At 40.2% G+C, this 13,958-nt stretch overlaps 1 protein-coding gene across 4 annotated transcripts in view; it reads right to left on the bottom strand.

Moving 5' to 3' along the window:
• The window catches only part of WDFY4 (WDFY family member 4), a 280,866-nt gene that overhangs the window by 206,009 nt on the left and 60,899 nt on the right, over positions 1–13,958 (bottom strand). For all 4 annotated transcript variants that reach the window (XM_087862949.1, XM_087862950.1, XM_087862947.1 and 1 more), the window contains exon 13: positions 2,592–2,685. In XM_087862949.1, coding sequence (XP_087719075.1) covers positions 2,592–2,685 — 94 coding nt within the window. The remainder of the gene's footprint in view (positions 1–2,591; positions 2,686–13,958) is intronic.

The following is a 13,958-nucleotide window of genomic DNA, read 5'->3' on the forward strand; positions in this document are numbered from 1 at the left end:
ACACACCTTGATTTGGGGCCCAGGAGTGAGTTCCAGACCTCCCCTCAGCAGCTCCATGACCGTAAGAAGCTACACAACTTTCTTGAGCCTCAAGCACCTGCAATGTGGGGAGATTCTAGTGTGCTGGGATGAGCTGTGACGAATATTGATGAAACAACATGCCTGGCACAGAAGTAGCCCTAAGGGTGGATTAGTGTCCAAAGTGCTCTGGGCAGACCCTGTCTTGAATGTCAAGGTAAGGAAAGTAAAGTCCCAGACTTGAGACAACTAAATGACTAGAAGACATGTAAAGAACTAGAAGACACTTTATTTCGGGGTCAAATATGTTTATGTACCAGCTGATGCTAAAGGCCAGTAGGTACTAGTCTTAAAAGATGACCCCCGACAATTCCCTCTGTCTTATACACATATGTAACCCCTCACAACAGTAGCGGAGGCATATGGCCCTTCCCACTAAGTCTAAGCTGAACCTGTGACTCACTTTGACCAACAAACCAATGCTGTGGAAGCAACAGCTTGTTCAAGGCCTAAACCTTTGGAAGGCCTGGCAGCTTCGGCTTTTCTGTCTTTGGGAGCCCTAAGCTACTGTGTGGCTTGTGGGAGAATTCACTTGGAGGGACACAGATGGAGGCCACCCACGCCACGGGCACCGTAAGAAAGAATGACATAGTTTAACTGGGCAGCATTTTGTTACACAGAAACAGGTAACTAATAAAACGATCAAGCCCATTTTATTCCAGCTATTGCTTTTCTGTAAATGTTGAGAAATGTAAGTGCGTTCCATTTCACTATGAGATGTGTCTCTATTCGTTGGTTTGATCATCACTTCATCATCACCTTCCAGCAAAGGAACAGGAACCAGAAAAAAGATTCTAGTTACAAAGGGATGTTGAGACATGGAACCAGGTCAGTCCTTTTTTGCAATGTATGAAGCATTACAGAATTTCCTTGGTGAAAACAGTCCCCTTCCTTACACATGAAGGCTTTTGCTGCCCCGCTCCACTTCTCTCACTGATTTTGGTGGGCTTGCAATATTTTCTAGGTCATTGTCATTTTCAGGCTGTGATTAATAACACCACTAGTGTTCATTTCCCCTTAGAACCTATCACTTCCTTTTTAAATCCTGGACAGAACACAGCTGGACCTGCAACCCTGGCCCCTCATTCTTCCTATGGAAGCCACTGCTGTGCAGGGGAAGGACCAGGAGATCTGCCACCAGGTAGGACCACATTTAATACCGGGTCCACCAACTGGGAATCCTTCAAAGTCATTTACATTCTCTGAGCCTCTGTTTCCCCGCTGGTTAAAACAAATAATACTCCTGAGAAAACTGCCAGGAGGGCAAACCACGAAAGGGTCCAGCGCCACACCTGGTTGCTCAGTTCAATTCATTTCCTTTCATCTGCACTCATCGGAGCGTGCACTCTCCAGGTTTTCCTCAACAAGGACTGTCTTGTTTTGTTACTCAATCCTTTCACCCTACAATGGAGCCCTTCGTTCTGCCAGGACAAGAACTTGGGGGTTGTCTTTGAGTCTCCCTCTTCCTATTCTCTGGACTCATTCATCTCCAGGTCCTGAGATTCTGTCTCTCCTCTCTCTTTGCACTTGCCCAGACACCACTGTATCTGAGCTACCTTCAATGTGGTACCACAGACATGGCTTCCTAACTGCTGCCCCCATTCCCAGGCCATTCCCCATGCAACAAACAGAGACAAAAACCTGATAGAGTCATCCTCTACTCACTTGAGAGGCTTCTTGCTGCCCTTGGGACAAAACTCCATACTTAAACAGGGCTCCAGCCTTCCTGTGCCTGCCCCATATGGCACATTTCCCACTCTCCCCCTTTACTCCCACCCCAGCCGCCTGCAGCAGGCTCCTTCCTGCCTGGTTAATTGCTACTCATCTTTCCAGGCCCTGCTTAAATGTCACCATCTAGGAGATGGCTTCCCTGACCTCCACCCCTTCCTCTAAATTAGATTTAATCAGGTCTTCCCCCACCTCCATTCCCATTATTCTTTCTCAGCATCCTGTTTTTCCCCCTTATAATCACTTGTCACAATTTGTAATTGTATATTCATTTGTGAGCTTATTTATTTAGTCTGTCTGCACCGGCACCATCTCTTGGTCCCCATGATGGACACAAGATGCACGGACAGTGTCCATCTTGTTAGCCCAGCGTGTCCTGTACAGAGCACCGAGCCACGATCACAGCCAGCACCTGCAGGATCAATGACTAGATGGGGGGGGGGGGGCAAAGGACTTCTGGCCCCACCAATGCCCACTGCTGTCCTTAGAACCCAGGGTGTGCCTCATGAAGGTTGAATCATTTCAGCTAGTTTTTGTTTGGTGGTTGTTTTTAGAAGGTCACTTCCCCAGCAGAAATGACCTATTTCAAGTGGCCTTGGAAGGAAGGATGGCAGAACTCAGTCAAGGGTCCCAGACGTTCTAGTCTCCCCAGCAGAAGGTGCTTTGCAAGGGTGGTCTGCTAACGCAAGGTACTGAGGGCAAAGGCAAAGAAGAAGTCTGGCCAGAAGGAGCTTAAATGATCAGTCACGTGAAAAAGATAAATATGTGTGTTCATCAGCAAGTACCTGGGGGTGGTTTGCGTGGTACAACCGAGGCAGCAGTCTCACCATGACGCACAGGACCCCGGGGTGTGTGATCACAGTGTCCCCTTCATCCGCCCTGCAGAGAGAGGGAAAGTGGGATATCAGATCTGAGTTTTCTGGTCTCTTCTGCTTTTCATAAACCTTTCTGAATCTTTCTCAGACAGGCCATAATACACATCCTCAGTCTACCACTTATTATCTGTATAACTTGAAGTAATTAATCTGAGCCTAATTTCCCCCAACTGTACAGTGGAACTCACAACACCATACTTCTCTCAAAGAGATAGAATAATGCTTTTGGGCCCTGGGACACAGTGGCTGTCTCATAGTTGATATTCAACACAAGTTAGTTGCCTGGTCTTCTCCCCTTCCCTCCAGACATAGAGGAGATGGAGAAGCTCTCATTTTATGTTAAGCACATACACATACGGGCTTCTGGATCCCTTCAAGATGGTGTAAGCACACTCTACTCTGCCCTACCCACTGAATGTGACTCAAAACTCCCATAGAGCACATAAGCAGCTCTCTGATGACTCTGAAAAGTAAGTGGTAGCAGAGAAGGAAACCAAACCCAAAGCACCATGCAACTGGCATTGAATTTCCTAGGGTGTCCCCCTCCAGAATTCCTTGGTATGTGCTCACGGGGGATCTGAAAACAGAAATGTGCGCCACGTGCAGACAAGGACAGAGCACCAAGAAAACATCTCTGTTTCTGGCCTGAGGAACAGGAAAGAAGCCTCCTGAAGATCACAGAGCATGGATGAGAACCCCTGCGATTTTCTTTGTTGGGTTCCTTCATTCTTTCTGAGCCAGACTCCAGGTAACCTCATAGCGGTAGCAGCAGCCAGGCAGGTGTCTGAATATCTGGGAGAAGACAAGCCTTCTCTCTAACCAGAAGAACTACGGTTCCAAGAGTGTAGGCAAAATCTCCATTGTTCTTGTCTCTCTTTTTCCTTTTCTGGCTTGTCACCAGAAACAGATGCAGTGGTAGGAAATACATGGCAAAGCAGGGAAACTAAAGCCTCGGCTTCATGGACAGAGGAGAAGGAAGAGGCCCCTGGGAGCCATAAAGTGTTGGGGAGATGATGAAGAGGAGGAAGCTTAAGAAAGTTAGACTATGTATTAGCCTCTGGGCTCAATTCTGAGCTCTGTGTGTGGATCTGACCCTAAATCACATTCCAGAGGCTTTGAGAACTGAACTCAAGGGTAAAGCATCACCCAAGACTGACTACTTCATGAAGCAAAGAGAGAATAGATCAAATCTCACTGCCAAGTCGGTGAAACCAAACTAATACTGGAAACATGGTCCACAGAAGGTGGGTAAGAACTTGCAGACTGAACCTAACCTGGTCGATTGCCTGCTAAAACAAGATAATCAACATTCTCCAGACGTCAAAAAAAGCCAGAGTTCCTAACATTCAAAATGTCCAGGGCACAATCTGAAATTACTTAGCATAGAACAAATCTGGGAAATCTCAATACCTCACCCAGAAAAAGATAATCGACAGATGCCAAGCCTGAGGTGACCCAGATGTTGGAACTATCAGACAAAAACTTTATTTTTTTTAATCAGACAAAAACTTTAAATCAGCTGTTTGACCACACTCTAAGGAGTAAGGGTGACTATGACTGAAATGAATGAAAAACTAGGAAGTCTCAGTAAAGAAATAGGAGTAATAAAAAAGAACCAAGTGGAAAGTTAAGAACTGAAAATACAATAACAAATTTAAACATCTCACCAAATGAGAACAATAAAAGAAAGATAAGAGAGAGTCCATGAATTTAAGGATAGATCAGTAGAAATTGCCCAATCTGAACAACAAAAAGGAAAAAGTTTTTTTTTTAAGATTTTATTTATCTATTCAACAGAGATAGAGACAGCCAGCGAGAGAGGGAACACAAGCAGGGGGAGTGGGAGAGGGAGAAGCAGGCTCATAGCGGAGAAGCCTGATGTGGGGCTCGATCCCATAACGCCGGGATCACGCCCTGAGCCGAAGGCAGACGCTTAACCGCTGTGCCACCCAGGCGCCCCAAAAGATTTTTTTTTAAATGTAAGAAATCCTCAAGCTCACGTGTAACGATACTAAAAGATCTAATATCCCATTGTAGGAGTTCCAGAAGAAGAGAAGGAGTGTCGTGTGGGGGGAAAAAAAAAAGTTCAGGAAGCTTTTAGCCATTATTTCTTTAAATTTTAAATTTGGTGCATACAGAACCTTAAAAATTCAAGAAGCTTAGCAAAACCCAAACAAAAGCAACAAAGCAATGTCTGCCCCGGCACATCATAGTCAAACTGCTAAACTCTAACGACAATGGGAAAAATCTTGAAAGAAGCCAGAGAAAAACAACACATTACATACAGGGGAAGAACAATTTGAACGACTGTGGATTTTCTCATGAGAAATCAGAAGGTATAGGCACAACAATTTTAAAGTGCTGAAAAGAAATATACATAATTTCATGTCCAGCAAAACTATCTTTCAGAAATAAGGACAAAATAAATAGATTCCCAGATGAAGGAAAACAAAGAGAATTTCTTGTCATGATTTTCTCTAAAATACTGAAAGGAGTTTTTCTGCTGGAAGGGAAACAATAACAGAAAGAAACTTGGTATTTCAGGAATGAAGAAAGACCAAGAGAAATGGTAAATATTTGGGTAAACATAATAGAAGACTATATCGTTTGTTAAGTTCTTAAAATATGTATTGATGGTTGAAAGCAAAATATTATTAGATACAACATGTATGACAATTACAACAAAAATAGCAGAGAATAAAGGGATCTGCATAGAGGTAAACTTCCTGTATTCCATTTGATACTTAACAGTAGAATGTTAAGTATGTACACTCTAATCCTTAGAACGAGCGCTGAAAAAACTAGACAAAAAGAGAGTCAAAAATTCAATAGATAAATTCAAACTGAATACTAAAATCTATTCAAATAATCCACAAAAAGGTAGGGAAAGAGAAACAGAGGAACAAAGAAGGGGGAACAAAGAGAAAACAAAAAATAAAATGGAAGACCTAAGTCCAAACACATCAGAAATTACATTAAGTAAAAACTGCCTACATATACCATTTTTTTTTAAGATTTTATTTATTCATCTGACAGAGACAGAGACAGCCAGCGAGAGAGGGAACACAAGCGGGGGGGGGGGGGGAGAGGAAGAAGCAGGCTCATAGCAGAGGAGCCTGATGTGGGGCTTGATCCCGGAACGCCGGGATCACGCCCTGAGCTGAAGGCAGACGCTTAACCGCTCTGCCACCCAGGCGCCCCTACATATACCATTTAATAGACACATAGCGTCAGAATGGAGAAAAATAAAAAACCAAACTATATGCCGTCTGCAAGAAACCCACTTAATATAATGATATTAGATAGGTTAAAAGTAAAAAAGAATTTAAACCATGCTAACAGTAATGAAAAGAAAGCTGGTATGGCTCTACTAATCTTAGAGAAAGCAGACTTCAGAGCAAGGAAATTACCAGGAATGTTAAAAAAAAAATGTTATTTGCATCATCATTAAAGGAGGCGTACATCCAAATGTGTAGGCACTTCACAACAGAGCATCAAAATTTATAAACAAAAACTGGTAGAAGTGAAAGGACAAATGGACAAATTCACAATTATAGCTGGAGATTCAACGTTCTTCGCCCAGTGATTGATGGGAAAAGTAGACAGAAAATAATCAAAGGTATGGAACCGAGCAGCACCATCAACCAACTGACGTGATCTCACTCAACAACTTCAGAACACACTTCACGTTCTGTGGGAATTTGTCACAATAGACTGTAGGTCATAAAATAAACCTTAAAACATATCAAATAAGTAAAATCATACAAAGTATGTTCTCTGATCATAACAGATTTAAATTAAAAATGAATAATAGAAAGATAACTGAAAAATCTCCATGTTCGTGGGAGTTAAAAATCATATTTCTTATTTTTTTTTAAGATTTTTTTATTTATTTATTTGACAGATAGAGACAGCCAGCGAGAGAGGGAACACAAGCAGGGGGAGTGGGAGAGGAAGAAGCAGGCTTCCAGCAGAGGAGCCTGATGCGAGGCTTGATCCCATAACACCAGGATCACGCCCTGGGCCAAAGGCAGATGCTTAACCGCTGTGCCACCCAGGCGCCCCTAAAAAACATATTTCTTATTAATTGTGATAAAATACAAATAACCTAAAACTTGCTGTCTTAACCATTTTCTAGTGTACGGTTCAGTAGTATCTAGTACATTCGTATTGTAAACGACACATTTCTAAATAGCCTATGGGTCCAAGAGAAAGTTTCAAGGAAAATTTTAAGATATTTTGAACTCAAATAAAAAGGACATATATCAGAAAAATATGTGAGATGGTCCTAAAGCAGGGCATAGAGGAAAATGTGTAGGATGAAACGCTTACATTACAAAAGACAGAAGTTCTCCAATTAAAAATCTATAGCCTGCACCTTAAGACACTATATTGTACACTTGATCTTAGCCAAAAGGCTGAGCAGTGATGACACTATTTAAAAATAAATAAATGAATAAACTCAAAATAAGCAGCAAATAATAATAATAATAAAGATAACAAAAATCAACGAAATTAAAAACTGAAAAACAACAGAGAAAATAAAGTAAAAATTTAGTTCCTTGAAAACATTTTAAAAATTGAAAAACCACTAGCTAAACTAACAAAAAAGGGAAAAGACACAAAATATCAACATGAGTAATGAAAGAGAGAATATCCTTACATACCCCCAGACATTAAAGAGATAATATGAAAATGCTACAAATAACTCTGTGCAGACAGATTTGACAATTTAAGTGAATTGGACCAATTCATTCAAAGCCACAAACTACCAAAAGTCAAGCAAGAAGAAATAAATAAGCAAAATAGTTTGTGGCTATTACAAACACTGATTATGTTGTTAGAGGCCTTCCCACAAAGAAAACTCCAGGCCCAGTTTTACATTGGTGAATTCTACATTTAAAAGATAAATAACACTGATTCTATACAATTTCTTTCAAAAAATATAAAAGAACACTTCCCAATGCATTTCATGAAGCCAAAATTACCCTGGTAGCAAAAGCAGACAAAGCCATTACAGAAACTACCTGCCAACATCTCTTCCAAATAGAGGTGCAAGAATCCTTAAAAAGACTATTTAAAAATCAAATATAATTATGTGTAAAACAAATAAGGCACTATGACCAACCGGACTTATCCTATAAATGCAAGGCTGTTTCACTATCAAAAATCAGTCAATGTGACAAATACCATATGACTTCACTCACATGTGGAATTTTTTAAGTTATTTATTTATTTGACAGAGAGAGAGAGAGGGAGAGAGAACAAGCACGGGAAGCAGGAGAGGGAGAAGCTGACCCCCCACTGAGCAGGGAGCCCGACGTGGGGCTCGATCCCAGGACCCCGGGATCATGACCTGAGTGAAGGCAGACGCTTAACTGACTGAACCACCCAAGTGCCCCGATATGTGGAATTGAAGAAACAAAACAGATGAACAAAGGGGAAGGGAAGGAAAAATGAAGATAAAAACAGAGAGAGGCAAACCATAAGAGACCCTTAACTCTAGGAAACAAAACAAGGGTTGCAGGAGGGCAGAGGGTGGGGGGATGGGGTAACTGGGTGGTGGGCATTAAGGAGGGCACTTGATGTACTGAGCCCTGGGTGTTACATGCAACTGATGAATCACTGAAGCCTACCCCTGAAACTAATAATAGACTATATGTTAACTAACTTGAATTTAAATAAAAATAAATAAATCCATGTAATCCATCATATTAATAAACTAAAGAAGGAAAAAAAAACATGATCATACACAGAAAAAAAGCATTTGAAAAATCCAACATTTGTTCTTGATAAAAATTATCAGTAAACTAGAAATAGAAGGAATCATCCATAACCTAATCATGGGAAGGAGGAGGAGGAGGAGAGAGAGGAGGAGGGGGAGGAGGGGGAGGGGAGGAGGGGGGGAGGAGGAGGAGGAGGAGAAGAAGAAGAGGAGGAGAAAAAAAAAACATAGCTGATGTTTGATGGCAAAAGACTGAAGGCTTTCTCCCTATGACTAAGAACAAAGCAAGGGTATCTGCTTTCCACACTCCTATTCAACACCATGTTGGAACAAAAGATTGGAAAAACCTCACTATTCACGGACAACATGATTGTCTACATAGAAAATCCCAAGCAGTCTATCTAAAAAAATACTAGAACTAACAAGTGAACTTAGCAAGGTCTCAGGATACACAGTCACATGTAAAAACTAGACATATTCCTATATACTAGAAGTAAACAATTGGAAAACAAAACTTCAAAAATGTTATTTAAAATAATGCTTGAAAAATGATTAAACACTTAGGTATAAATCTTTTTTTAAAAAATTGTGCTGGCTCTGTATTCTAATGACCACAGAACTTGATTTTAAAAAAAGAAAAAAAGAAAGAATGAAAGAAAGAATGACCAATATAAAAGGAAAAACATACAATATTTGTGGTTTGTAAAATGTAATAGAATTGTCTCAATTTTCCCTAAATTCATCTATAGATTTAATGAATTCTAATCAAGATCCCAACATTTTTTGTAAATGCAAGCAAGCCGATCATTATATATTTTTTTAAAGATTTTATTTACTTATTTGACAGACAGCGAGAGAGGGAACACAAGCAGGGGGAGTGGGAGAGGAAGAAGCCGGCTCCCCGCTGAGCAGGGAGTCCAATGCAGGACTCGATCCTAGAACCCTGGGATCATGACCTGAGAGCAAAAGGCAGATGCTTACGGGCTGAGCCACCCGGGCGCCCCTGATCATTATATTTACATACACTAGAACAACCAGGGGCAAAAGAGCTAAAATAATCAAAGCAATTTTAAAAAAGGTGAATATATTTGGAGGACTCACATTTGCTGGTTTTATGACTTATTACAAAGCTACAGTGATCAAGACAGTATTCGTGACGGGCTAGACACACAGATCAATGGAACAGAATAGAGTCCAGAAAAAGACCTACATAAATAAGGCCAATTGATTTTTCACAAAGGTACAAAGATAATTCAATGGAGAAGGATAATATTTTCTACAAATGGCATAGGAGGAATTAGATATCCAAACGCAAAAAAAAATGATCTTGACTTTAACTTCACACCCTGTAGTAAAAGAAATTCAAAATGGATCACAGACCTATAAAACTTTTAAAAGAAAACACAGGACAAAATCTTGGTGACCCAGAGCTAGGCAGAGCTCTCACACGATACCAAAAGCCCAACAAAAGAAAACATTAATAAATTGTACTTCATCAAAATTAAAGATTTTCATTCTATGAAAATCTCTTTAAAGATGAAAAGACAAGCTACAGATGGAGAAAATCCTGGCATCCGTACAATGGAGTACCTGCATAAAAATGCATGAACAACTCATGCAAAGAAACGGATGGATCTCAAAGGCCTTACGCTGAATGGAAAAGGCTAGCCTCAAAAGATTACACATGGTATACCTGCATTTACATGGTATTCTGGAAAAGACAAAACTGTATGTCAGTGATTGCCAGGGGTTAGGGGTAGAGAAAGGATTTCACTATCAAGCGGCAACATTCAGGAATTATTTGAGGTGATGGGACTGTTCTGTGTCCTGACTGTGGTCACATGGCATGAAATTAAATGAATGAAAACCCATAGAACTTCACAGCAATAAAGGGACTTTTACTGTGTATAAATTCTCAAATTAATAATAACAATAAAAACAAACACACAAAACCCCCACAAATCTGATCCCAATTACAAACACCTGATCTTCAAACATCATGCCCATTGCGCTATCCTTATAGCCCACGGTCAGGTTGTCCTTGGCACTGTCAGCCAAGGATGGCTAATCTGCCAGGAGTGAAATGATTGGTGTTAATTTATTCAATTCAACTGAACAAATATTTATTGACCTAACAATTTGCCAGGCACTTTAGATACATCTATAAATTAAACAAACTGAAGCCCATACCCAGGATGTGAGAGGAGGAGTGGATAATCATAATAAATATGTAAATTATAAATAATAAAAGTTCTTATTGTGTAATACATACTACATTATTATAATATAGTATAATATATTAATATATTATCATGAATAAGTTAATTATATATTATGTGTCATTGAGAGAAAAAATTCGAGCAGAGAAAGAATGAAGAGTGTTAGGGTGGAGGAGGGAAGCAATTTGCAATTTTAATTTGGGTGGCAGAGTCAGCCTCCTTGAGAAGGTGACAACTGGACAGACTTGAAAGAGGGAGGCAAATATCTGTGGGAAAAGCATTTCAAATAACCGGAACAGCCAATGCAAAAGGCCCTAAGGTGGGAGTATGTGCAGCATGTTCAGGGAACAGCAAGGAAGCCTATATTACTACCTTGATACCAAAGCTAAACAAAGAAAAAAGAAAACTACAGACAATATCCCTAATGAATATACACACAAAAATCCTCAACAACATACTAGCAAACCAAATCTAACAGCATATTTAAAGAATTATACACTATGATTAAGTGGGGTTTATCCCAGGAATGCAAGAATGTGAGTGATTCAACATAAGAAAATCAGTCAATGTAATACACTATTAGTAGACAAAGGGAAAAGAAATAAAGGATTGCTCAGTTGATGCAGAAAAAGCATTTGATAATATCCAACACCTTTTCATGATAAAAATACTCAGAAAACTAGGAATCAACAGGAACTTCCTCAACATGATAAAGGACATTTATGAAAAGACCACAGCTAACATACTCAATGATATAAGCTAGTCCTCAAATTCATATGGACTTGCAAGGGACTCTAAATAGCCAAAACCATATTTAAAAAGAACAAAGCTGGACTATTCCCACTTCTTGAGTTCAAAACTTACTACAATACTACGGTAATCAAAACAGTGTGGTACTCGCTTGAGGACAGACACACAGTCCAATGGAATAGAATTGACAGTCCTCAACAAGGATGCTAAGACCATTCAGTGGGGGAAAGAATAGAATCATCAACACAAGGTGCTGAGAGAAGTGCATAGCCACATGCAAAAGAATGAAGTTGAACCCTGGCCTCACACCATATAATGGATCAATGAACTAAACATAAGAGCTAAAACCATAAAACTTTTAGGGGAAAACACAGAGGTAAATCCTCATGACTTAGGATTTGGCAATGGATTCTTACATGTGACACCAAAAGCATGAGCTACTAAAGAAAAAATACATAAAGTAGATTTCATCAAAAAAAAAAGCTTTTATGCATCAAAGGACATTATTAAAAGTGTGAAAGAACAGGAATGGGAGAAAATATTTGCAAATCATGTATCTGATAAGTGTCTATTATTCATAATATACAAAGAAATTATACACCTAAACAACACAAAGAGAAACAATTCAATTTAAAAATGAGCAAAGGACTTGAATAGATATTTCCCCAAAGAAGATACAGAAATGGCCAGCAAGCCCATGAAGATACTCAACATCATTAGCCATCAGAGAAATGCAAATCAAAACCACAACGACATTCTACTTCCCACTCACTAGGATGGCTATAATTTTTTTAATGGAAAATAAATATTGGTGAGCATCTGAAGAAATTGGAATCCTCATACATTGCTGGTAAATATAAAATTTGTTCAGCTAACATGGAGGACTGTTTGGTGGCTCCTCAAAACATTGAACGTAGAATTATCATTTGATCCAGCAATTCCACTCCTATATATTTACACCAAAGAACTGCAAATACTCAAATACATTTACATACACGTTCGCAGCAGCACTATTTACAATAACCAAAAGGTGGAAACAAGCCAAATGTCCATCAGCAGATGAATAGATAAGCAAATTGTGGTGTATGCATACAATGGGATGATATTCACACATAACAAAGGAATAAAGTAATCATTTATGTTACAATAGGAATAAACTTTGAAAATATGTTAAGTGAAAAGAAACCAGACACAAAAGACTACGTATTGTATGATTCTAATCATATGAAATATCCAGAAGAGGGAAATCCAAAGAGACAGAAACATTGATGTTTGCACAGGGGTTGGCTGAAGGAATGAGAATATATATATAGGGTTTTCCTCTTAGAATAATGAAAATATTTTGAAACTAGACAGAGGTGGTGTTTGCACACCATCATGAATGTACTAAATGCCACCAAGTTGTGTGCTTTTAAATTGTTAATTTCATGTTATGTGAATTTCACTTGAAGAAAAAAAAAGTTAGGTGTTTAAAAAAAACATTTTTAAGGAAAAGACACCCAGTACCTGGGGCAGAAGTTCTTAAAGTTTAATGTGCTTAAAAATAATGAGAGGAACTTAAAAAAAAAAAAAAAAACAGATCCCTAAACTCCAACCCCAGTGATTGTGATTCAGGAAATCTGGTTTATGAGACTGTATTTTAGCACTTTCATAACTGATTCTGATGCGGGCAGCTGGGCTATAGGCCATACTTGGAGAAGCATTGCTCTGAGGTGTGGATCCCAAGAGCAGGAATGAGGGTAGGGGTTCTGAATGCCAAGGAGGGCGGACAGTGATATCCCACATGACCTAGTGTTCCTGGATGGCTTGTATCTTGCAAAAGACCTGTGCGTGTAACTGAAAGTTATAATCCAGAAGTTATAATCCAAAATCATATACATGATTATCTGTATCTCTCAAGGCCCAGAGGTGAGGACAGGGGAAGAGGGATGCTTGGCCAAGTTTTACAAAGTAAGAGTGATGTCATTGCCTTTGAAAAACCCAGAGGCCTGCAGGGATTTCGGAACCAGTGGAACCACATCACATCGCATCACACAGAGCCCGAGCTTGGCTATCCCCATCCCCTGGCCCAGTGACCACAGCAGCGGCACGTCGTCAATGATGGTGCTCACATCTGATCCAGGGATTTTTCCTGCTTAGCTGCGGAAGTCAGACTATCCCTCATCCAGACAATATCCAAATTCTCAGGGCAGGTTAAGCTACTCTATCTCTTCTTACTATGGCCAGTGGATTCCTGACTAATTCATTAGAAAATTAAAAGGCATACGATCTCATTTTCGCCGTCTGCACAGGCTACTGCAGACAGCCGCCACCTTCTCCCAAACCAGATCTTCCACCAGGGCTTCCCTGTCAGGGCCTGCACCAGCCACTCCTCCCCCAGGCTCACCCCATTGGTTACCAGGGCCAGGACATTATGTCCTAAAAACAGGTCTCAAAAGGTTCTCCTGCCAGCTCCCTGCTGTCTGGATGCCGGCCATTACCATAGCTGGGGGGGTAGACCCCCAGCCCCTGCCTTCCTCCCCCTCCTCGTTGTCATTTCTATCCATCTCTCCCCCTCCACACTCACACACACACACACACACA

This window comes from Ursus americanus, chromosome 6, assembly GCF_024610735.1.
Source record: "Ursus americanus isolate L20-20 chromosome 6, mUrsAme1.1.p, whole genome shotgun sequence".
In the NCBI taxonomy this organism is placed as follows: Eukaryota; Metazoa; Chordata; class Mammalia; order Carnivora; family Ursidae; genus Ursus; species Ursus americanus.